We start from the raw sequence: 25,437 nt of genomic DNA on the forward strand, positions 1-25,437 counted from the left end.
GTTGCGCCAGGCGAGGAGCAAAGGAAAGCTTTCTTGGAAGAGTCACAATATTTTCTTGTTCCGGGCTTTGCGAGTTCGACGAGAGAAATGCGATTGGTTCAAGGAATGTAAGAAACTCTTACATCATCGGAAGATCGCTTTTGCACTGATGTTTCTGGCCAAACTGATAATAGACACTAGGGACGGCAGCAAAGTATTTACATGTCCCAAACAGGCATTCTCCTTTATAAATACATTGGAGTGAGTAAGCCCTTTGATGTTTCTTATATTAGTGGACTGACTCGCTGTTCAGTAACTCGATTGTCTGAGGAAGCTGGGCGCCATTTTTTTTTTTTTTTCGTTTGCTCCATCAGAATTGCTAGCGGCTGGAGTTTGTTTTGTGGCATGACTCCTTCAAGAAACTTTTGCATTGATGTAAGATCGCTTTTACACCGAAGTTCCCGGCCAGATTGAGAATGAACACTGTGGATAACTGCAAAATACCTACATGCTCACATAATGGACGTCTTTTATAAAGTTGACAGGCTGAGTAAGTCATGATGTCTTTTTTTATTCGGCCTCCGAGTGAGTTTGGCTCTTGATCATCCGAGGAACTGGGATGCCTGTTTTGTTTCTTTTTGTGCTGGTTCCGCTAGAGTTTGTTTTTGTGGAGTATTTTTAAGAGACATTAGAATGATTATGTCATCTGCCGTACTCATAAACAGCCGGCTCACTGAACAATTGTTTGTTTGTCCGAGGACACTGAACGGCTTTATATCAGCTGGAAGTTGTTTTGTGGAGGAACACACCTTCAAGACAGTTCTGTGAATGAATCTACATGTTCTTTGTGTTTATTCTGCCTGTTGGCTGGGGTCTGTTTCACAAAGTATTTTCTGTTATGTAATTTTGCCTCACAAAATTTGTGCAGAAGCACCGGACTGGCAAAGTTGTCGCGGGGGTCCCCGCATGAAGCGGAAAAATTTGGGAAGATATGGGGTGGACATGTTTTCTTTAGTGCTGGCTCAAGTAAGAGCAGGGGAGTCATTACACCAAGCATCTACAATTCAAATGTCTCAAACAGATTAAAGATAAATTAGGAAGAATCATTATTGTTTTAGGAGAAATTCAGGAGCAAAGGTTGATTTTGGCTAATATTTACGCACCTAACGCTGATGGTCAAGGCTTTTTTATAGATCTTGAATGGATGTTGCAAGCCGCTGGCATCCCTCATGATATAATATTGGGAGGAGACTTTAATCTCTTGATGGATTCAGTCCTTGATCATAGTGAATCAAAAGTATGTAAGCCCCCTAGAGCAACATTGATGCTTCACAGGATGTGTAAAAATCTTGGTCTTGGCAGATATTTGGAGACATTTGAACCCATCTGGTAGGGACTATACATTTTTTTCATCAGTCCATAAGATTTATTCTAGAATAGATTTTTTTTTTTTATATCTAAGTCCCTCATTTCATCTGTTATTGACTGCTCAGTTGGAAATACCTTGGTCTCAGATCATGCCCTGGTGAGTTTAGAGGTGTTGCCAACAATGAAATCATATAGCTGGTGCCTTAATGTATCCCTTTTGCAAAATTCTTATTTCCAACAAATGTTAAAGACTGAAATCAATGTTTATATGGAGACCAACTGGTCCTCAGTATCCTCTGTGGGTGTGGCTTGGGAGGCACTTAAGGCGGTTCTTAGGGGTCGGATCATACAGTATGCCTCATTCACCAAAAAATCCAAAGCACGAGAACTCGTGGAGTTGGAAGGGAATATTAAAAGTGCAGAGGCAGAGCTGAAGCACCAAATGTCGTCTGATGGCCTCAAAGAATTGACCCATTTGAAATACAGATATAATACTATTTTGTCACAGAAAGTGGAGTTTTGGTTATTCAGGGCAAGACAGTCATACTTTGAGTCAGGTGACAAAGCAGGGAAGCTTTTGGCTAGATATATAAAGCAGAGAGAGTCTTTTTCTACCATTCCCTCAGTGAAATCTGCTGGTGGTGAAATATTTTCCTCGGCCATTGATATTAATAATGCTTTTAAAGGATTCTATCTTGATCTTTATAGTTCCACGTCTTCGTCTACTGATTAATATATTAGAAATTTTGTGGAACCATTAGAACTCTCTAAACTGATGACTGAGCAAAACAATTCTCTTGATTCTGAGATAACCTTGGAGGAGCTTGATGAGGTAATGAAGGCCCTGCCTTTTTAGATCTTATGCTACAGAACTGGCTCCACTTTGTTAGAAGTTTTTACGGAATCATTAAAGAATGGAAAGCTTCCGCCAACCATGTCACAAAACCATGATCAGTCTGATTCTTAAAAAGGACAAAGATCCAAGCGAGTGTAAGAGTTACCGTCCAGTTTCCCTGATCCAGCTAGATGTAAAAATATTGGCAAAAATTCTGGCTAACCAATTAAGTAAAGTTATGACATCTCTTATACATATAGATCAGGTGGGGTTTATTAGGGGCCGCAGCTCTTCTGATAACATTAGGCATTTCATTAATATCATGTGGTCAGTGGCAGATGATCAGATTCCGGTCGCTGCCATCTTGCTTGACGCCAAAAATGCATTTGATATGGTAGAATGGGATTATCTTTTTAAGATTTTGGAAATATATGAGTTCGGAAATACATTTTTCGGATGGATTAAGTTACTTTATAGACACCCGGTAGCGGCGGTACAAACAAATGGATTAATTTCAGATTATTTTACTCTGAATAGGGGTACTCGGCAGGGTTGCCCTCTTTCCCCATTATTGTTCTGTCTTGCCCTGGAACCTTTAGCAGCCGCGATAAGAAAGGAGGATGATTTTCCAGGGGTGATGGCGGGAGGTGTGGTGCATAAGCTTCTGCTTTATGCAGATGATATTTTGTTATTCGTTTCCGACCCCACTAGATCTATGCCTAGCCTCCACAGAATTATCAATTCCTTTTCAAAATTTTCGGGATACAGAGTTAATTGGTCTAAATCTGAAGCTTTAGCTCTGACTGCATACTACCCAGTAACGGCTTTTCAACTGGGTGCCTTTTAATGGCCCAAACAGGGCATTAAGTATTTGGGTATTTTATTCCCAGCAAATTTATGTGATTTAGTTAGTTAATTTTGATCCTTTAATAAAAAGGTTTTCGAGCGATGTGGGTAGGTGGGCTTCATTACATTAGGTTAATGTTATTAAAATGAATTGTATTCCAAAATTCAACTACCTACTACAATCTCTCCCTGTAGATGTCCCCCTCTCTTATTTCAAGCAATTTGATAGCATAGCGAAGTCCTTCATTTGGAATGGAAAGCGTCCCAGGTTACATTTCATCAAGTTACATAGGCTGATTGACAAAGGTGGGCTAGGCCTACCTAAGATTTTGTTTTATTATTATGCATTCGGTCTCAGACATTTGGCTCATTGGTCACTTCCACCTGAGAGAGCCCCTTCCTGGTTTTGTATTGAAAAGGAAGTTCTTGACCCTATCTCACCACTGCAAAGCCCTTCTATCAAACTAATTGGAGAAGTTAAGTCACACCCTGTTATCTCGCATTTACACTCGATATGGACAAAGGTGTCCAGAGTGTTTAACTCAGATATTTATTTAAACATAGCCTCGAGCATATGGCTGAACCCTAAACTATGTAATAATAAGTCCCCTTTCTGTTGGTCAGATTGGATTGTGAGGGGGGTTAATACACATGGTGACCTATATGAGAGTGGAGTATTGAGATCTTTTGAAAATTTGATTCAACATATTGGGATTCCCAGATCTATTTACAGCTGCGCCACCTGCTCTGCACTGTTTTTGGGAGTAGCACGCACCCCCCCTAGAGCGGCAGATACTCTGGGAGTGGTGATTGCTGCTTTTGGGAAGGGTCATGAGGCATCAGTGTATTTTCGGAGCTTTAAATTCTCTCAAAAGATTATGGGAGGAAGATTTAAATTTGTTATTGGAGGAGGGAGTGTGGGCTAGGATTCTAAAAAACGTTAAGTCTGCATCTAGAGATGCAAGGGTTTGCCTTATGCAATTTAAGATTTTACTTCGATTTTATTGAACACCCTCTAGATTGTATAGGCTTGGTCATAAGGACATACCCATCTGCTGGCAATGCCATTCTGAAGATGGAGACACCACCCATGTTTTTTGGGGGTGTCATAAGATCCAAGAATTTTGGCTGAAGGTGCAAAGTTTTGTGTGTGATGTGTTGGGCACTCAGGTCTCGTTCTGCCCCAGACTCTGTATTTTGGGAGATGGGGAGGTCATGGATTTGGAGGATAAGTACATGAAGGACTGGGTTTTGACCAGTGTGATGATTGGTAGGCAGGTTATTTTGAGGAGTTGGAAGTCAGATGGAGCACCCTCGTTCCCGGAGTGGTGCGCAGAGATGGGGAGGGTGGCTGCCTTTGAGGAGGGGTCGAGCAGAAGGATGGGAGTTAGGGATTTTTACAATAAGAAATGGGGCAATTACTTAGCATTTTTGGGGGAATCTCGAGGAGGGGCGGTGGAGGGAGTAATTTAGAGTTTATTTGTATTTTTATTTATTTATTTTTTTAATACTTGATTTTTCTATTTTATTTTTTTAATTTATTTTTTAGTTTTTTTTTAGTTTTGTGGTGTTGTTTTTTTTGTGTGTGTGTCTGTATTCTAGAATAACGTAATGGTTAGCTTTTGCTTTTAGAGCAACCCATTACTGGATTTGACTTCCAGCTGATTTGAAAGATCTAACAATTCATGGTGATTTCTCAGAAAATTAAAAGTCTGGTTACTGTCATACCAGAATTGCTAAAAAAAAATGTTAAAAAATAAAAAGGTTTAAGGTGTCTGCAGATGCTACATTGAATCATGTCTCCCTCAACAAATGTTTGTACAAGCATATTCGCAGGTGTCTTGCGACACCACCTAATCGTGAAAAAAAAAAAAAAAACGCAAGTTCAAAATATCTTCCTATAAGTGCTTTTACTTGGGATCCCTTTTTATGATCCTGGCTCAACTATTTGTCTGTTACCCCAATCGCCAGCGGCATTTAATGCTAGGTCTTTCTGCAAATGCATGTTTTACATATTACTGTTTACATTATCCGTAAGTGTTATATTATCCATAAACCTATCCCTCTAGGAAGCAGCAAGTACTGGTAGCCCTGCTTCCAATGTTTCCAACAATGTACACCCACTATCAGAGTGCTGGGCTAGGCCATTATCTGAGCAGAATGCAGATGCCTGCCTAACTTTGAGCCTCGGCTAGCCGCAACGTTAGCTGCGGACCAATGTGATCTATGTCCGACTGCTTCAGGTTCCTTTGGTCACATTCACTAATGGCTCTAATACCAACCCACTGCAGCCTCAGTATTTTACCATGCTTCTGCTGAAGCCCCTTTTGTCTATGCCTCGTCGCAGCTGTGAAAAGCCCTGACTTTGCAACTGCAAGTCCCTTTTTCCTCTAACTCATACGTACCACCCCGGTACCTAACTGCAAATCCTCTCTTCGGGCAGTGCGCTCAAGCTTGGCGACACCGCAACCACGGCGCCCCTGCTATTGGCTCAATACATCTCCAAAGCAGCGCAAATGCGCCGTTCACGTGCTGCAACCGCAGCATGTCTCTCAGGCCTTGCATCTAAGCATCCATGGCTCTGTAACCGTGATGTGTTTTTCTGCTTAATCGTCCCATATTATGCCACTCATACCAAACGAACCATTACCCACCTAGTGATTGACAACAATCGGACTGTTTTAGGTCTTCCCTAAACAGTTCACCATAAGCCTGCTTATCTGCATAAATCAATTTCATTCAAATATAGCCTACAATATGCCCTCTTGTCAAACTCCATGCTTGAAAACTCAGCCCATTCGTATCACAGAGTGAGTTTTTTGTTTATATGCAGTGTAAACTTTTCACATGAAAATACGAACTCTTCCTGTTAAATGCCGTGTGGTCTCGTGCTCGAGGATTCAGCCTTTTTGTTTTGCATAGGGAGTTCTTTTAAAATGCAGCATATATCACTTTTACAAGAATCAAGTGTTCTTCCATCAAATGCTGTGCGGGCCCATGCCTGCAGATTCAGCCACTCACTGCACTGAGAGAGCTCAGTAAAATACAACATAAACCATTCTCACATGTATCGTATGCTCTCCCATTGAATGCAGTACGGTCCCGTGCTCGAGGATTCAGCCCGTTCATATCGCAAAAAAGGGGGAAGGCTCTAATTTTAAAGCAAATTTAATCACTTCATTTGAATGCAGCATGGGCTCTTTCGTTTGAATGCAGCAAGAGTCACCACATCCAGGCCATGGACTGGGGGGGGACTCTCCCGTTCAAACGCAGTATGGCTATCCCGTTCAAACGCAGTACGGCTATCCCGTTCAAAAGCAGTACTGCTCTCCTGTTCAAATGCAGAACGGGCTCTCCCATTTTGAATCACAGTAAGAGCTCTCCAGTTCGAATGCAGCGAGAGTCACCACGTGCAGGCTGTGGGCTCTCCTGTTCAAATCGCAATATGGCACTCCCATTCAAACACAGTACGGCTCTCCTGTTCAAAAGCAGCACGGGCTCTCCCGTTCTAATCGTAGTAAGGGCTCTCCTGTTCTAATGCAGCAAGTGTCACCACGTCCAAGATGTTGGCTCTCCTGTTCGAATCGTAGTAAGGGCTCTCCCGTTTTAATGCAGCAAGTGTCACCACGTCCAGGCCGTGGGCTCTCCCATTTGAATCGCAGTGAGGGCTCGTGGGAGGACCTCCATTCGAATGCAGGCTGGGCTTACCCGTTCGAATCACCATACAAACCTTACGTCAGTAAGATACAGGATATGCAGCAGAGTAAATAATTTACGCGAATCAGATCAACAAAAGAGGACATTCAGTTTTCATCTTCAATCTGCCAACTCCTATCCAGCCCTTCCAATCTCTAGCATACTATCTCTATTACAGAGGGTCCCAAACCAAATCCTCTTTCGATCCGCTCTTCATCGACGACAAAAATCAAGAAGTTTCCCGATTCTGGTTTCAAAAACACTTAAAATCCGTCCTGCTCAAATCCTGCATCTCAGCAAAACTATACTCAAGCTATTCCTTCTGCATCGGCGTCATGACCACAGCAGCCCACAAAAGCCTGCCTGAGCACCAAACCCATTTAATGTGTTTAATCCGTTGGTCATCCAATGCATATCACAGCTATATCTGTACCAACCATCTCCACATCAAAAAAGCCACAACAAGCATTTATCAGCTAATCACAAAATCATTAATAGTCGAGGCCAGGGGGCGCTTGCTTCATCCTTGTCCATTCACTAGTATGGCCCTACCATTTGGATGGCGTGAGGATCCCACCGGCCAGTCTGGTAGCCCCCTAGTCTCAAATCGCTGTGAGGCCCTGCCTGCTTAAGCACATCAAGGGCTCTCCCGTTTGAATCACAGTGAGGGTTCTCCAGTTCTAATACAGTGTGAGCTAACACACATTCATTTGTATCATGGGCTCTCCCATTCAAAGCGCTGTGAGGACTCCCCAGTTCGATCGCAGTTTGGGCTTGCTAGCTCAAAGGTTCACTCGTTCGCTGCACGGGCCCATCTCGTCAAACCAATTGTGTCTGGAGGCAGTTGCACAGGGGCGGCCTCCACGTTCACTCTGCATTTTCTACCTATACTGCACTTCCCAGTTTCCTATCCCTCAAGCGGACCTTAGCATGAGGCTGCCTCCGCTAGCGGCTCCGCTCATTCTATCATCTTTGGCACCTCTGCCCACACACAAGGGTTAGCAAGCGCCCCCAGGTTCATCTTTTTTTTTTTTGGGTGGAGGGGGGGGGATAAGAGGCATCATAATAAATTTGATCTCTTCCCAAACATATCACTTCGTACTACAAGACTCTGTAGCTAACTGTTCGCTGTTGCTGTTTTTTGGGGGGTATTTGAGCTCAGGTCAAGTCTCGAGCCTCGAGCCCTTCACCCAGGACAACGAGCCAAACACATTTATACTATCCCCAATGCAGGATTATATTAACTTGCAAACTACTGAAAAGGAGTTTCATAAACAAAGTTCGGGAGGAGCAAGTTCATTTAATCAGACCTATCACACAGCCAGAGTAAGCGTATATAAACAGCTGCTTACCTCTACGTTGTATCGATTCTTCCATCTTCCCTCCACTTCCCCATCTCCACCTATCTATTCAGCAGTAACTAATCTAAGTCCGGGGGGTATTGGAGCTCAGGTCAAGTCTCGAGCCTCGAGCCCTTCGCCCAGGACAGCGACCCAAATACGTTTACACAATCCCCAATGCAAGATTATATTAACTTGCGAACTACTGAAACGAATGTGGTCAGAAACGCATTTAACCGCATCACATTTGAGGTGTAAACAGTAATCCATCCTGTATGCATCCCTGCAGCAGCAAAGCACCTCCCCTTACCTGTCAATCAATCACTGCGCAAATACAAGAGTTGAAACTTTGCCGGTTACAAATGGTTTAAAAGGGAAAAAAAACATCTGATTGGAAAATTTAAAAAAGTGGTTACATACAAAAACACAAGAACTTTTTGGATCTTCAGTGTGTCTGAAAGCAATATGCAGGGACCTATGAGAAGCACAAACATCACTAAATCCACTAATTATTGTTGGTAATCCACTAAAATAATGGACAACTCTGCTCGAAATGTTGCTTTTGTGCTTAGATTAAATTTCAGCTGCATCTGGGAGAAATATCACACCATTTTTTTGCAAATTATTTGTCTTTTCTGACTTTGCTGCGCTTTAATGTCATACTGTAACACAATGACATAGTGATTGATTTATGTCATCATGAAACAGAGTCCCTCCCCTCCAAATCCAATCGTTAAGTGGTCACAGGAGACACATTTAAGTGACCAGGTGTAAACAGCGATGTGTCTCATCTGACCACGAACCAGGTTTTAATGGGGTCTAACAGAAGTGAAACCATTGTGCAGTTCCCCCACAGCTGGACAGCCAAGCAGTGGAGCATGTGGTGGAAACCATCAGCAATCCCATCACCTTTGCTTGTGATGCCACAGGAATCCCCCCTCCCTCTCTCACCTGGCTAAAGAACGGCAGAGTCATTGGTGAGAAAATCTAATGAAAACTTACATGTAAGCTTTACATTTCACTATCACGTTTTAAACTTAGCATATGCTCATGTTTTTGTTTTCTTTCTAGAGAACTCTGAGTCTCTGGAGATGCATATCCTGTCTGGGGGCAGTAAGTTGCAGATTGCCCGCTCACAGTTATCTGACAGCGGTATTTACACCTGTGTGGCCTCCAATGGGGAGGGCAAGGCCCACAAGAACTACCATCTTACAATACAAGGTACAGAAACATTAACAAGCAAACATACAGAACAGAGCACAATAACACATGCTGAAATAACATTTGCAAAAATTGAAATGTCTTAAAGGAATGGTTCACCCAAAAATGAAAATTCCCTCATAATTTACTCACCCCCATGCATCCAAGATGTGTTCTTTTTTTCTTCTGGAGAACACAGTTGAAGATTTTTAGAAGAATATTTAAGCTCTGTAGGTCCATAATGGGAATGGGAGCCAAACTTTTGAAACTCCAAAGCACATGTAGCCATTAGGGCTGCCACGGTGTATGGTGTTACCGGTTTTACTCGGTACAAGGGACAACACTGGTATAAAATGTTATACTGTGTTAAAGGGGGAAACATTATGAATGGAACTTCCAATATCAATACAATAGCATAATGAATAGAGTGTAGCAGAAAGTTCGTATTTGGGTCAAAAGGAGGCAGTGGGACACGCCGATTCCAACTCAGGAATGTCACTTTTTATTAACAGAAAATAAACAAGCGCAAGGGTGAAGCTTAAATTCAAACACACAAACAGCTTCTTAACCAGGCTCTCTCTGCCTTTCGGTGGACTGGGTCATCTTTTATCTCCCCCAACTCTCACTGTGAACATGGAAATGGTAATTAGTCACAATTCATCTCAGGTGGATGTCCTTACCACTCTCCCTCTCCCCAGATGGGCGCTTGACCACGTCCTAACCTCCACAAATAGCCTTAAATAATAAACGGGAGAGCCAATGATAAATGAACCAAAATAACGCATTGAAAGCCAGAGTATCAATTTACACAGGCAGCAAAGTATGCACACTGACAGAAGACGTTTAATTGCAGGTAGCGAATATGTGCATGGTGGGTAACTGTAAGATGTCTCGGATTCGGAATGACACAAGAAATGCTGTTAGACACACTGACACATGCTTGAAGAAACAAACTTTATTATATTTTTAAGGACAGATAACAGAAAAGCCATCTATGCGCATGTCTGACGTGCTGTTTGTTCGGAGGCGTGCAGTCTTGTGGAACACGTGTATGTAGAGGGTTCTCACTCTTTCTTTGTTTTAGTCTTCTGAAAATGTTTTGCAAGAATAGTATCGTCTATGAGAATGATGCAAATGACCTCAGACCATCTCAGCTCAGGAGGTGCTCTGAGTTCAGTTTGCTTTATTTCCACAGAGCAGTTCATTGTGAGCGCAACTCTGCAGGGTCACTTTATATATAGCCTATACATCTGTGATGTAATTATTAGAAAAACACATTCACCTTGAACCATGATTTATATTTCAGTGATTACCATCACTATAATTATTATGTTTACATTTATAATTGTTTTTATATCTTAATTTGTATTAGTAGTTTTCCACCTGTTGTCATACATGGATACTTGTGTGACAGTAATTGGAAAGGTGTTTTTTTTAACCACTTTATTTAATTGATTTTTCATTTCGTTTGAAGTGCAATTTGAATTTAGAAATGACTTTGGTTTAAGTTTTCAGTTTTTTAAATAAATGAATTTAATTTTCAATGCAAAATCACTAAAGCAAGTATATTCACCGATCCCTCAGCCAGGGGGTTGACGATGTAATTGGATATTGTGATATTTTTTTTTTTATATAAAAATATTGTGAACATATTTCTTGTATATTGCCCAGCCCTAGGAAGAACAAAACAAATTTATTCACATACATTCAAAGCCATTACCCTTCCGAAGCAGCTAAACTGGGATGGGATGAAAGGTAATAAAACACCAACATTAAACTCGCAACAACCCACAATAAGTGATGTATTTGCCCAGACAACAAAAAACCTGATTGGTAGCCCATGATGGAGAGAATGCACGGATGAAGCAGGTTCGTTGCCAAAGAGATGTTGCCCTAAAGCCATCTTTCAAAAAATTTAATAACACACCTTTTAATTGCACTTCATTTTTTTCAGTTTCATTTGAATTTTTAGTTAAAATTAAATAAAAAATAATGTTAAAAGTTTGAAATCAAGCTGCCTTACATTATTTTGTAGGCTATTGCTTAACGAAAATTACCACATATACCACTAGCGTCCTACCAACGGTAATACCGGTGTTAGTCGGTTTGAACGTGAACACCGCACCAGTGTGAAAATTATGATATCGTGGCAAGTCTAATAACCATTATAAAAGAAATCCATACGACTCCAGTGGATTCATTAATGTCTTCTGAAGCGACGCTAGGTGTGTGTAAGGAATAGGTCAATATTTAAAACTTTTTTAACTAAAAATGTTCACTTCTGGCCAGCTTGTTGATGATGGAGGAGTTCAAACTGCCTCTCACGTGACGTAAGCGCGAAAGCCTCCTCTACATAGATATTCATATGTAGATACCTTATTAGCAACTTGTCCTATGGACCTTGATACTGTTTCCACACAAAAGCTGTTTGTGGAGCAGTCTGAGCAAGAAGCTCAATCTGAGGCATCTCCTCCATTCACCTGCACTCAAACTGATTCAAACAACTCTCCTTGTTGACCTTTCCAAGATGGCAGCGCAGTTGATATATCCAGCCCAGCCGAATGAGGCATCCATGTATGAATATCTATGCTCCTCTAGTCTAGTGTAAACAACACAGCACTTCCAATTTTTTTTTCCGTATTTCATGCGTCAGTTCTTGCATGAACTTGCCAACGTGCTTCTATCACGCGAGAGGCATCGTGTATTAGACCCTCGTAATTTTTTGTAAAAAAAAAAGTTTCAAATATTAATCTGTTCATTAAACACACCTAGCGTTTCACTTCAGAAGACATTAATGAATCCACTGGAGTCGTATGGATTACTTTTATGATGGCTATATGTGCTTTTTGGAGCTTTCAAAAGTTGGCACCTATTCACTTTTATTGACCTACAGAGCTGAAATATTCTTCCAAAAATCTTCGTTTGTGTTCTGCTGAAGAAAGTCATACACATCTGGGATGGCATGAGGGTCAGTAAATGATGACAGAATTTTAATTTTTGGGTGAACTATCCCCTTTACACTTGTTTCTGCTGTTATTAGATATTTACCATCTTTTTTTGTGTGTTCCTCAGTCCCACCCACCATCGCAGGCTCTGACTTACCTAGCGAGGTTAGCGTTCTGCTAAACGACAGTATCCAGTTGGTGTGCCATGCTGTAGGAACTCCAACCCCTGAGATCCAGTGGCTGAAGGATGGAAAGATCCTTAGCAGAAATGCCAAGAACATCAAGTAAGATCTTTGTCTGTTTTTTGTCTGTGTGTGTAAAGCTCAAGATTATGCTGTTAAACTGAGTCTGTTTTGAATCAATTAAATATAAATAGAAAATAGATGCTAGGAAACAACATATCTACAATAAATAGTCAAACCTCTATTGTGTTGTTCTTGCTGGCTGGATGCAACAACAAAGGTTAGCCGATCCTTTTTAATGAATAAATTTTTGAAAGACATGCTTGTAGATTTATGACACTTAAATCAGTCTAATTATACTTACTGGTTGTCTATATGACAATGTCCAAATAAATAAAATAAAAATATACATTCCACAAACACAGTTTGGTTGTAATGCATGGCATTTTAATATAAAAAAAATACAAACATTTGCATGTTGTTGTTGCAAAAACAGAATCCTGAAACAGAAAATTTGGTGACAATACTAGTTAGTAAATATGAGTTAAATCTCCGCACCTGCAGAATCAGTCTTGATGGCGGCACACTGACTATGACAGCAGTCAACACATCAGACAGTGGGAAATACACTTGTGTGGCCACCAATCAGGCTGGAGAGGAAGACAGAATATTCAATCTAAATGTATATGGTGAGTTTTATCTTTACAGGGTTCTTCACTGCATGAGGTGTAATTTTGTTACAACTGTAGAATGCATCCAAACCGAACAGTAGTATATTTCCAGACATCTGATAGCTGCATGTCCTGTTCCCAGTTCCTCCTCTGATCCAGGGGAACGGGCCTGCTGCCAAGGAACTGACCACAGTGCTGGGCAGCTCAATAAATATTGAATGTCTAGCTAGTGGTTCTCCACCTCCACAGCTCAACTGGTTGAGGAACGGTTTGCCGCTGCCAGTGTCTTCTCAGATCCGCTTGCTGTCTGCGGGCCAGGTCCTGCGGTAAGAGATCTCGCACTTTCAAAACAAGATGTCTAATTAATGGAAGATTTCAAAGTCATATTACTGAATGCCTGACATGTCATTGTAATTCTCCATGTCTGATGGTAATTTTCTTTTAGAATTGCCCGTGCACAAGTTTCAGATGGAGGCATCTATACTTGTGTGGCCTCCAACAGAGCCGGAGTGGACAACAGACACTACAACTTACAGGTGTATGGTGAGTTAACCTGTCTGTGTGTAGGTCTCGAGATTTATTTAAATTTAGATGCATTTACTGTGAAAACATTCTGCCTTAAAAAATGTAATAACATATTTGTGTGATATCGCTGATGTTTTCATGTTTCGTGTTGTAGGACTACATCCCTGCATACTGAACAATTTCATTTACTGTGTCAATTTTTCTCAGTTCCGCCCAGTTTGGACGGGGCAGGCAGCACAGAGGAAGTGACAGTTGTGAGAGGAAATACGGCCTCTTTCATCTGCAACACAGATGGGAAGCCCAGCCCTACCATTACCTGGCTAAGAAATGGTGCAGTACTGCCTAAAGATACGCACCTGTCGCTCCTTAATCAAAACGCCACCCTGCAGCTTTCCCTTGTGAGAGTCAACCACACTGGACGCTACTCCTGCACCGCACATAACCAGGCTGGAGACGCGAGCCGCCACTTCAGCCTCAAAGTATTGGGTGAGAGAAAGAGTCAGAGAGATTTATCAACAATACAAAACAAGACAAAATTCACACCTTCTTTCGCAGTCACATTGACATCTATGCCCTCTCTCAGACCCACCGCGGATCAATGGCTCTGGTGTGCCCACTGAGGTCTCTGTGGTCATGAACCATGTCCTATCGCTGGTGTGTGAGGCTGAGGGCATACCTGTGCCCACTCTCACCTGGCTGAAGGATGGACGACCGCTGCCTCAGACAGACAGCATTCGGCTCCTCAGAGATGGAGAGGTGCTCACAGTTGCTTCTGCTCAGGTAAGACAGATGACTACAATAAGAACTAAAAGTCTGATGTCAAAATAGCCAGTAGCATTCTTTTTCCCATTTTTTCTGGTGCATGTTCCATCTCCCATGCTGCACAATGTGCACAACATAAGTAGGACATTTGTTGTTTCTTGAACAATACTCTTATTAATCAGTCAGCCCTGGCCCTAACTCTAAAATCAGAGCTTTGATTGGTTGATTGAAATATTGTTCCAGGAACAACAAAATATGTTGTTCCAAGAACACACATACATGGTCAGTATGTGGAAACCCAAACACCAAACCCATATGTGCCTGTTGAACATTTAATTTAAAAACCATAATAGTGAGATGGTGCTCCCATTCCTAGCTTCCACTCTTTTGGGATGGCATTCCATTAGATACTGAAGCATTGCTGTAGGGATTAGCTCCTATTCAGACAGAAGAGTATCAGTCAGGCCAGGCTCTGAGGGACACTGGCATGCAGGAACAGAAAAGGGTCCCATTCTACTGAAAATGTTTGTCTAATGAGATTGCCTTAATTTTTTAATGTTCCTCTTAGTAATGTGTGTTGCTGAAATGGCCTAACCTGTTAAATAGAAGGGGGTGTCCACATAAGTTTTAGCCATTTAGTGTATCCTACTTGTGTAAATAATTTTGTGTCTACTGTGCATGTGTTATCTTCCATGTTCCTTTGTCCTCTTTTACTAACTTACATGCAGGTGGAGAACACTGGACGATACACCTGTTTGGCCACCAGCCCTGCTGGAGATGATGACAAAGAATTTCTTGTCAGAGTACATGGTAGGTCTTAGAAGTCATTATCTTTTCCATAATTTCAAAATAAGATGTCACCACACCTAATTTGCAGTAATCACATATAAAGAACTTTTTTTTTTTGCCAACAGTTCCACCCAACATTGCTGGAGATAGTGGTGTCCAAGATGTGTCTGTTGTACAAAACCGACAGGTGACCCTTGAGTGTAAATCTGATGCAGTTCCACCTCCAAAACTCTCCTGGCTTCGAGATGGAGCACCTCTGAAGGTATCATGATGTGAAATTATTAGGTTAGGGAAAAGCCATGATGTGAATAATTAGGTCAGAGGTCGGCGACCTTGTGACAACCATGCAGAGCATGCAGTGATAGTCACTGGTCTGTGATAAAAAACATACAATATGTTTTTTTTTTTAATATATATTTTACTATGGGTGAAATAGCACAGAGATTAACAAGGAAAATTAAAATTGGCACTTCTTGTCAAAAAAGGTTGCTGACCAATAGATTAGGTACTCTTGGGTTTTATATGCAGATACTTGTTTGTTTTTAGAGTTTTCCTGTTTATTTGTTGTCTTTGTTGTTTATTTGTTATTTATTTGCTGTCTGTTTCACCACATTCAGTTGCACTCCAATGTTGTCAGTGATAGAAATGGAGAATTCATGATTAGATTACTAGCCAGTTTTGTTTGTGAGGCTTAGCAACTTTTCAAATCCTTTTCTAGATGTCTCCACGGGTTCGTGTCTTGTCTAGCGGTCGTTACCTGCAGATCAATAATGCAGAGCTTGGAGACGGGGCCCAGTACATTTGTGTGGCGAGCAATGTTGCTGGGGAAACCAGGCGTCACTTCAACCTTAGTGTCAATGGTGATCAGCAATTTCTTCAGTTTCATTGTTTGTTTTACTGATGTAAGCACATCCCAGTATATTAAATTAGTAAAATGTGTCTATCGCCAGTTCCTCCCACAATAAAAGATGGTCCTCAGTCTGTGTCAGTTCATATTGACCAACCGGTGTCGCTAGATTGTATTGTGAATGGAGTACCTGCTCCACGCATTACCTGGAGGAAAAATGGATCCATCCTCGCAGGAAACAACCATAGGTCAGCAGCACCAATTCAGTCCAGTTCACAGCTCTCAATGTGGTTAATAGGAAATAACACAATGCATGTGTCATCCATTTAGGTACAGGTTTGGTGAGGATGGCTCACTCCACATCCTCTCAGCCCAGGTGACTGATACGGGCCGCTACCTTTGCATGGCCACCAACCAGGCAGGGACAGAGCGTAAGAGAGTAGATCTGCAGGTATATGGTAAGTTTTGAAATTTATACATATGCTTTGAAATACATACAGTGCATACAGTGAAAACGCAAATACTTTCTCCCACCCCAGTGCCACCCTCCATTGGAGAGGGTCCCACTAACATCACTGTGACGGTGAACGTCCAGACCACCCTGTCCTGTGAAGCTACTGGCATCCCCAAACCCTCTGTCAGCTGGACCAAAAACACTAAAGCTCTCAACACTGACCAGGACCAGAATATGTACAGGTTCAGCCAGGTTTCCTCCCTCTCCTTTTATCACCTGTCACTGTATCACCAACCAAATGAGTATTACTCGCAGTTTGGTCAACATTATACTCTCAAGTCAACATGAAATGGCATTCGCAATCCATTTTGCTTCTGTAATGTGACGGATTTCCAAGTAAAACGGGCTGTTCATAAAAAAAAAAAAAGTATAGGGCAGACTTGATTTTATCCATCGGTAATTGCTTGAATTGAGAAAAGTGGGCATTGCACACCAGAGCCTGGTGGTTGGAGTATGAGGGATTGGTGACATCAACCAAAAAGGAAAGTCATTCCAAAGGGAGTGCAGGTTATTACATTTTGATGAAATATTACGAAGACACACTGTTTTTTTCTTTCTTTAGGGTTCTGTCATCAGGGTCTCTGGTTGTCATAGCACCCACAGTGGAGGACACTGCATTGTACAAGTGTGTTGTATCCAATGAGGCGGGCCAGGAGAGTAGAACCATTCAGCTGACTGTACATGGTGAATGCTCTATTAACACATGTGACATCCATCATAAAGATCTATATCTTTATGTAAACTTCAAGTTTATTTTCTTCTACAGTTCCTCCCTCTATTGCTGATGAGACCACAGAGCTTGTGGTGAGCAGACTGTCCCCAGTGGTCATCGGCTGCACTGCCTCTGGAGTGCCTCAGCCTGTTCTATACTGGAGCAAAGATGGACTAAGACTAGCTAAAGATGGAGAGGGCTATAAGATACTGCCGTCAGGTACGCTTTAAAAACTGCAGTAAAAACAAAAACAAAAAATTAAGTTTATTAATCAACTTCTAAGTGTTGTTTTCCTGGTCTCTCTTAGGTCCTCTTGAGATCACTGCTGCAGAACTGAGTCACACAGGCCGTTACTCTTGTGTGGCCAAGAACGCTGCAGGGACTGCCCACCGACACGTTCAGCTCACAGTAAACGGTAAGAGACAACAAGTGCTGAAACATAAACACTTAAACAGAAAAAGACAGCCCAACACACTTTCAAACATGCATCTTTATTTATTCATTTATTTTTTTACCTAGTAAGATCACGTATGATATGCAGCCATACATCCATTTCGATTAAAGATTGCCTATCTTTTCATTTTCTTAGAACCTCCGGTGATACAGTCACACCCCTCAACACTGGATGTAATCCTGAACAACCATGTGACCCTGCCCTGCAGAGCGACAGGCTCTCCACGCCCAACCATCACTTGGCAGAAAGAGGGCATCAACATCTTCACAACAGGTGAAAGCAAAAGTTGCCACTGAGGTTACAAGCGGTGGCATGCTAAACAGGTTTTCCAAAAAACATCTCCTGGAAAAATGTATAAGGACATTAGGTACCTACTTTACAACCAATTAAAAAATTTTTGGAAGCATGTTTCAGCTTGAATGGTTAGATTGGTTTACAAGTAGTTTATTTATTATCATTTGGGATGCTACTTGTATTTAACTTAATACACAAAGCCCAGTAGTGTCTACTGCTGACACTCATTATTGCCCATATGTGAATTTCACTATGTATTGAATGGTGAATAAATGAACGTGTGTGAGTACTTTAATGGAAATTAATGTGTAATTGATGTAATGCCTCTGATGCCAATGTTATCTATGATGGACATGAGCAGAGTGAAATTTTCAGGTTCTCATTCTAACATTCGTTCGGTATCTCACTATGGGAAATGCCTCGGCCATGGCCAATACTGGAAGCACCAATAACACCCAGTCTGTAAGGAGGGAGTTCCACCTCCCTATATAAACCACTGTCATAGGTCCCTACTTCATTCTCATTCTCTTCCCCGTGAAGATCTTTGGAAGCTATACTCAGCAGGACTTATAAGATGTGGTCGCTTAACAGTTCATTAGGCGAGCCGTTCAGGTACGTCCCAGAATGCGGCTGTTCTTTTTGCAAGTATATTCACTGTCAAAGTGAATATATTTTCACTATATTATATTGTTTTCTTTAGATGGCGCGAACCAGCGCGTCGAGGTGGGTTTGCGTATTTTCTGCTGAGTTTCAAGCTATTATAGCTTCTACCTCTATGGCAAGAAAATTAACACAGAGTCAAGTGGCATGTTGTGGTGAACTGCTTCTGTGTTCTTGAGTTCGGGTTCTGTCATGGCAACTGCAAGCTCACCGAGAGGCAGAGCGAAGGGGAAGGATCCCTCCCGTCCATGCGCTTGTGGATCTATGATCTCACTGAAGGATTCCCACCCGCTATGTATCGCCTGCCTGGGGGTCAGGCATGCACAGGCCACACTCGCTAATCCCGAGTGTTGCCCGCATTGTTCTCATTTCGTACGGAGAGTTTTGGAAAGGAGGGTGCAGGTCGCGGCATCGAATAATGAGGATCCCTATTTTTCTCCACCGCCAGTGGAGAAAGACCCCAACCCCAGCTGCAAGGATAGCGAAGCTAGGGTGATCTCATGGAGGAAGTCTCCCCCGATCTTCCTCCCCTCTTTGAATCAGCCCCTTTGGTGAGGGACAGGGAAGAGGAGGAGTATGATGCTGATGATCTTCTTTTGGAGGACGATGACGAGGAGGATGAAGATGATGCCATTCTCCCCACTCTTCCTCCTTCACGGCCGGGTAGCGCTATGGATGCAGCCCCTCTTCTGTCCAAGGAGAGCTAGACATTATTGAGATGAGTAGGAGGGCGGCAGCCAAGCTCTCCATCGACTGGCCGTCACAGCAGACTGGCCAAGGTACAGAGAGGGATCTGTACGATGGCAAACGGCTGCCGTCTCGTGCTGCTCCGGTAAAGCAATTTATTCCAGCCATCCCAGCGTGTGTTGCAGAGATGTGCCGGTTTTTGGACAAGCCTTTTTCACACAGAGTACCTGTTAAAGGTTACTCTATGCTGGATGTGCATGAAATGGAGGACCTGGGGATGTCCAGGTCCCCTCTAGTTGAGGTGTCGGTGGCGAATCACCTTCACCCCAATCGTTGGGCATTTTTTTAGTCTTCATTGCTGGGATGGACGGAGAGGTTGTCAGCCTCCATTTTACCAAAAGATCTACCGATCTTCAGCCCTAGCTGTAAGGGCTCTTAACGTGTTGTGGGAAGAGATCTGCGTTATTGCGGATCTCAACCTACATACATCAAGAGGGGCTGTCCAGAGCTGTGGCCGCAGCATGGGTCTCGCCGCTGTGGGTGAATGGGCTTTTTGGCTCGGTTTGTCTGGCCTGTCTGAGAAGACACATTTCCTCTGCCCCAGTGGATCCAAAAGCCCTTTTCGGGGTTACGGTGTCCACAATGCGGCAGCAGTGTGATTTGAGGAAACAGGATGGGGAAGTATTCGAGACTTGCCTTCCCTTAAAAACCACTGCTCGCCTCCCGCAGCCGTCATGTTCTGGGTTCACAACACATTTTAGAGGTGGACAATCTGGTTTGAGAACCCAGACCAGGCCTCCCCCACCACCCCAGCAGTCAGGGCAGGGAGGGGCACAGCCGAAACAGCCCCAGCTGAGAAGCAAGGCTTCTTTCGCGGCGGCCAAACATCGTCCGTCTAACCATCAGGGAAACAAGGAGACGGGTGACCTAACTAATGTTCTAGTTTGGGACATGGAGTGGGTGAACAGCACTCGCAGGGTCTCTGTTCTACTCCTCCCTCAAGAAGTGAGTTTGTTTTCTGCCCATCCAGCCAAGAGGACTTGGAAGGGGAATCGAACCATAAGTTTTGTGTTACACGGTTCATACACAAATGATTTAATGGGAGTGTTGGTACCAGTTCCCTCATTGTCTCTCAGTTTTCATCTCCCCTCTCCACCCACGGGGTCAGAAAAGAGAGAAGAGAAAAGTTTTCACAAAAACATGTGTGTGACAAAAATAAAAATCTCCTCTGTGCATCCAGGCAATGGGCCAAGGGCACAGCAGTGTGTGAAAATAAATAACAAAATAATACCGAACTCAGAGCTGCAATCCCCAGCTCCACTGCTAGATGGTGCTGCAGCACTATCAGTGAGCGAGAGCTTCAGCAGGCCTCTCTCTGTTCACACAGAAAGTTGGCACACATGCACAGTTCATCCCTGGGTTTTATCTATGATAAAACGGGGTTATCGGCTGCAATTCACCATAAAACCACCTCTGTTCAACAGTGTGTTAATGTCAACAACGAAGGGGGAGTCAGCTTAGATTTTAGAGGAGGAAATAGCCAATTTGCTGAGCAAAAGAGCAATAAGGATTGTGCCGCTGGAGGACAGCTGTCAGGGCTTTTACTCCAGGTATTTCGTCAACTCCAAGAGAGGAAGAGGTCTCCGTCCCATTCTGGATTTGCAAAACCTCAACAAATACCTCAGAAGTTACAAGTTCAAAATGCAGTTTATTCGTCTCAGAGACTGGTTTACGTCAGTCAATCTGAAGGACGCATCACTCAGAAAATTCCTAAGATTTGGCACCGAGAGTCTACAGCAAGTGTGTGGAGGCAGCACTAAAGTCGCTGAGGTTAATGGGTTTTAGGGTGTCTGCTTATCTAGACGATCTACTGCTCTGCACACTGTTGCGGCAGCAAGCATAGATAGATATGAGAACGCTGGTGTCTCATTGAGCGAATCTGGGATTCAAAATAAACGAGACAAAGAGCTATATGATGCCCTCACAGGAAATAATTTATCTGGGTCTCAGATTGAACTCTGATTAGTATCGAGCATTTCTGTCAGAGGAACGCATCGGATCAATTTGCGGTTGTTTGTCCCTTTTTCAGAAAGGGAAAAAGTCTCATTCAGGTTGTGTCTACGCCTATTGGGTCTGATGGCCTCAACGGTGTCAGTCATTTCTTTGGGACTACTGCGAATGAGAGTTTCAGAATTGGGTTGCAGCGTAGCACTTGTGTCCTCGCAGTCACTTAAATTTGAAGAGTAAGAGTGACGTCAGAGGGGATGCTTGTTCTCCATCACTGGAGAATCCCTGCTTTCCTTAACGGTGGAACCCCTTTGGGGGTGGTCTCTCTGAGGAAAGTGGTGATGACAGACGCAACAATCACAGGTTGGGGTGCGGTAGGTGAAAGCAGAATAGTGAATGTGTAGTGGAGATAATTCAACTTTTATGCGCCCAGCCTTAGCAGCTCCCGCTGCGCTGGAACCGAGTCGCTCTTTGATCCTGGCCCATGAGAGGCTGGATCAAATCATTTGAGTGCCACTGGTTCCATCATGGGATCTCTCTGTGGTCCTAAATGCGCTTTCTCAGCCTCCCTTTGAGCCAGTTGAAAGTATAGAATTAAAGATCCTTTTGCTAAAGGCAGCTTTATTATTGGCCTTAACAACTGCAAAGCGGGTTAGTGACTATATGCTTTGTCAGTTCATCACTCTTGCTTTGTGGTGGATTTATCGAGAGTGTCTTTTATTACGAATCCAGCTTTTGTGCCTAAGGTGAGCATCTCTGTGCTCAGCTTTAAGCCGGTGGATCAGCTAACATTTCACCCATCGCCTTTTTCCTTGCCAGAGGACGTGTGGCTTCACTTTTTGTGAGCAGTTCGTACTCTGTTTTTACGTAGAAAGAACGAAGACATTGAGGAAGAGTAATCAGCTTTTTGTTTCTTGGGCTGATTCTTGTAAGGGTAGACCCATATCACGACAGCACCTGTCTCATTGGGTAGTAGAGGCTATTATATTAAGTTATAATAGTCTGGGGCTGCAACCTCCGGAGGGCTTGAGAGCTCATTCTACCAGAGGCATGGCTACCTCATGGGTGCTGTTTAAAGGCATTTCAGTCCAGGACATTTGTGCAGCTGCGAGTTGGGCATCGCCTCACACTTTTGTCCGATTTTATAGACTGGATGTCACAGAACCATCATTGGCTCTTTCAGTCCTTGGTGTGGGTAGTCAATCTGCTGATGTGTACAAAAAAAAAAATACACACACAAAACAACAATAACACAGTGAATTGTATTATTTTGACGGTCTGCTTCAGACAGCATATCTGCAATACAGGAGTTGGCTATATCCCATAGTGAGATACCGAACAAATGTTCGAGAAATTTAGGGTACTTACGTAACCCCGGTTCTCTGATAACAGGAGTGAGGTATCTAACCATGCTTCCCTCCTTGCAGTTGCACAGAGAAGAGATATGCGGAGAATGAAGTAGGCACCTATGACTTTTTATATAGGGAGGTGGACTCCCTCATCAATGCTGTGATTGGTCTGTCAGCTGACAGACTGGGTATTATTGGTGCTTCCAGGATTGGCCATGCCCAAGGCGTTACCCATAGTGAGATACCTCACCCCTGTTATCAGAGAACCAGGGTTACATAAGTAAACTAAAGTTTCTGTCCTCTCTTTCCACAATGGCAGCTACTCTCTAATGTCCCTCGACGTTGTGCCAAGTCATTACTATGCCAACCAATGTATAAATACTGGATATTGATTACCCTGTCTGAACAAACTTATCTGATTTCATTGCTTGCAAAATGACAGTCAGTCCTTAAGATCAGATTTGAAAAACAAATTGGATTTATGTGCAATTTGTACAAAGCTTTAATGTCTTTCTCCCTTAGGAAGTGGTTTTACAGTGCTTCCCAATGGTGGTCTGCAGATCTCTAAAGCCAAAGTGGAGGATTCTGGAACCTATATGTGTGTGGCTCAAAATCCAGCAGGCACTGCATTGGGCAAAACCAAACTCAGAGTGCAAGGTTAGTCTCACACAGAATTTGTTCAAATTTAAGAAGTCTGTGTGGAAGGGTCTCTCAAATATTACATAATGTATTTCTCTTTGCCTGCAGTCCCTCCTGTAATTACTTCTGACATCATGGCGTACACTGTGGCACTGGATGCATCTGTAACTCTGCAGTGCTATTCAGAGGGTTTCCCATCTCCCTCTATCACATGGTACAAGGATGGGCAGCTGCTAAGCGAGTCAATGCGCCAGCGGGTTCTCGGCACAGGGGCACTACAGATCGCTTTTGTCCAAACTGGAGATACAGGCAGATACACTTGCACTGCTGCTAATATGGCTGGAAGCGTCAGCCTGGAAATGAGCCTCACTGTACAGAGTGAGTCATGGATGGATGGATTATTTTTATATAGTGATCAATATAAATTAAAGTATACTATATACTGTATAGTGATCTGTATAATCATTGTGATTAATATATTGTATTTCCCAATATAAATAGTTCCTTGATTATACATTGATAACCTGGTAGAATAACTTCAGTAAGGCTGTCAGGCTGTCTCCTGTTATTATTACAGTCTCTTTCTCTTTACCTCAGTCCCTCCCTCCATCCGTGGAGGAGAGTCAGAGGTGTCTGTGGTGGTGAACACCCAAGCTCTGCTAACCTGTGTGGCAGAAGGGGTCCCACAGCCCATCATCACCTGGGAAAAAGATGGTATTGCACTTACCGACACCACTGGAGAATACACAATCCTGCCCACAGGAGAGCTGCTCATAGTCACTGCACAGGTCAAGGTCCCAATCATTCTTGTATTCAAATTGATTATTTATTGTGAAATTTTTCTGATGCATCTCTCTGTATCTGTAGCCTGAGGATTCTGGGAGTTACACATGTGTCGGCACCAACTCAATAGGGCAGGACAGTCGAACCATTGGTCTATCCATCCACACACACCCAGCCTTCACTGAACTCCTGGGGGATGTGGCTCTGAACAAGGGAGAACGCCTCCTACTGACCTGTGGAGTCACTGGTATCCCTCCACCCAAGATCACGTGGGCATTCAACAACAGTATTATCCCTGGTATGGATCATACCGCTAATCCTGTTGTTAGATTTATGAGCCTTCCTCTGTTCAGCACTACTAATAATCAATAGACTGTGATGCATGAATAAGCTTGAAACAGGAAAGTATTATATAATACATCCTTGTCTCTGCCCACAGCCCAGTATGATCATGCTAATGGCCACAGTGAGCTAGTGATTGAGCGTGTGAGTAAAGATGACTCAGGCACTTACTCCTGTTTGGCTGAGAACAGCGTGGGATCCATCAAATCTCTGGGATTTGTCTATGTTAAAGGCAATCAACTGCACTTTTCACAGTGTCTTAATCTGCTTGTGGCATCACCTTTTTCTGCACTCATGTCATGTACAATTGAAACCCAGTGGACCAAGTCCATTATGACTTGTTTATCTATTCCAAGGTTCTTCAAAGTTTTTCCAATAGCCTCAATGTCTTTTCTATCTTTCTTCAGAACCACCAATAATAGATGGAGATGTTCATTCAAATCGCATTGAGCCACTGGGAGGGAATGCCATACTCAACTGTGAGGTACGAGGTGACCCTCTGCCCACCATCCAGTGGAGCAAAAAGGGCATCAATGTGCTGATTAGCAACCGAATCCGCCAGCTTGACAACGGATCTCTAGCCATCTACAGCACAGTGGTACACAACACAACAGTCCTGACTTCACACTTCAGTCACAGACATAGCTGCACAAATGCAAAGAATATAAAAAAAAGCTGTAAAGTTTGTAAAGTTGCTTTGGAGTAATATACATTGTGAAAAGCACTATACAAATAACTTGAGTTGAGTGATGTTTTGTATAAACTTGTATAAACTTTAACCCTTGAAATATAATGTTATTAATAAAACGTATTTTTAGAGCTTCTCTATTCATTGTATTTCTAAACTTTTTTTCCTAAACTCTTGCAGAGTGAAGATGCCGGAAACTACAAGTGTGTGGCCACAAATGATGCAGGAGTGGTGGAGAGAACAGTCACATTAACTTTACAGAGTAAGTAGTCTGATGTTCAAACATCATACTTCGTCGTCCTTAGTCAGATTGTCACATAAAA

At 42.8% G+C, this 25,437-nt stretch overlaps 1 protein-coding gene across 1 annotated transcript in view; it reads left to right on the forward strand.

Moving 5' to 3' along the window:
- Positions 1-25,437, forward strand: part of LOC127416380 (hemicentin-1-like) — a 150,268-nt gene that overhangs the window by 110,297 nt on the left and 14,534 nt on the right. Inside the window, exons 62-86 of the mRNA XM_051655706.1 lie at positions 8,910-9,041; positions 9,136-9,285; positions 12,337-12,493; positions 12,956-13,080; positions 13,205-13,388; positions 13,508-13,605; positions 13,795-14,073; positions 14,171-14,367; positions 15,078-15,159; positions 15,264-15,400; positions 15,857-15,998; positions 16,089-16,233; positions 16,316-16,443; positions 16,525-16,681; positions 17,062-17,183; positions 17,266-17,430; positions 17,519-17,626; positions 17,801-17,938; positions 23,185-23,319; positions 23,410-23,679; positions 23,899-24,089; positions 24,169-24,382; positions 24,524-24,658; positions 24,834-25,024; positions 25,295-25,376. Of these exons, the coding sequence (XP_051511666.1) occupies positions 8,910-9,041; positions 9,136-9,285; positions 12,337-12,493; positions 12,956-13,080; positions 13,205-13,388; positions 13,508-13,605; positions 13,795-14,073; positions 14,171-14,367; positions 15,078-15,159; positions 15,264-15,400; positions 15,857-15,998; positions 16,089-16,233; positions 16,316-16,443; positions 16,525-16,681; positions 17,062-17,183; positions 17,266-17,430; positions 17,519-17,626; positions 17,801-17,938; positions 23,185-23,319; positions 23,410-23,679; positions 23,899-24,089; positions 24,169-24,382; positions 24,524-24,658; positions 24,834-25,024; positions 25,295-25,376 (3,864 nt within the window). The remainder of the gene's footprint in view (positions 1-8,909; positions 9,042-9,135; positions 9,286-12,336; positions 12,494-12,955; positions 13,081-13,204; positions 13,389-13,507; positions 13,606-13,794; positions 14,074-14,170; positions 14,368-15,077; positions 15,160-15,263; positions 15,401-15,856; positions 15,999-16,088; positions 16,234-16,315; positions 16,444-16,524; positions 16,682-17,061; positions 17,184-17,265; positions 17,431-17,518; positions 17,627-17,800; positions 17,939-23,184; positions 23,320-23,409; positions 23,680-23,898; positions 24,090-24,168; positions 24,383-24,523; positions 24,659-24,833; positions 25,025-25,294; positions 25,377-25,437) is intronic.

The sequence above is a fragment of the Myxocyprinus asiaticus genome, chromosome 25 (assembly GCF_019703515.2).
Source record: "Myxocyprinus asiaticus isolate MX2 ecotype Aquarium Trade chromosome 25, UBuf_Myxa_2, whole genome shotgun sequence".
Taxonomy (NCBI): Eukaryota; Metazoa; Chordata; class Actinopteri; order Cypriniformes; family Catostomidae; genus Myxocyprinus; species Myxocyprinus asiaticus.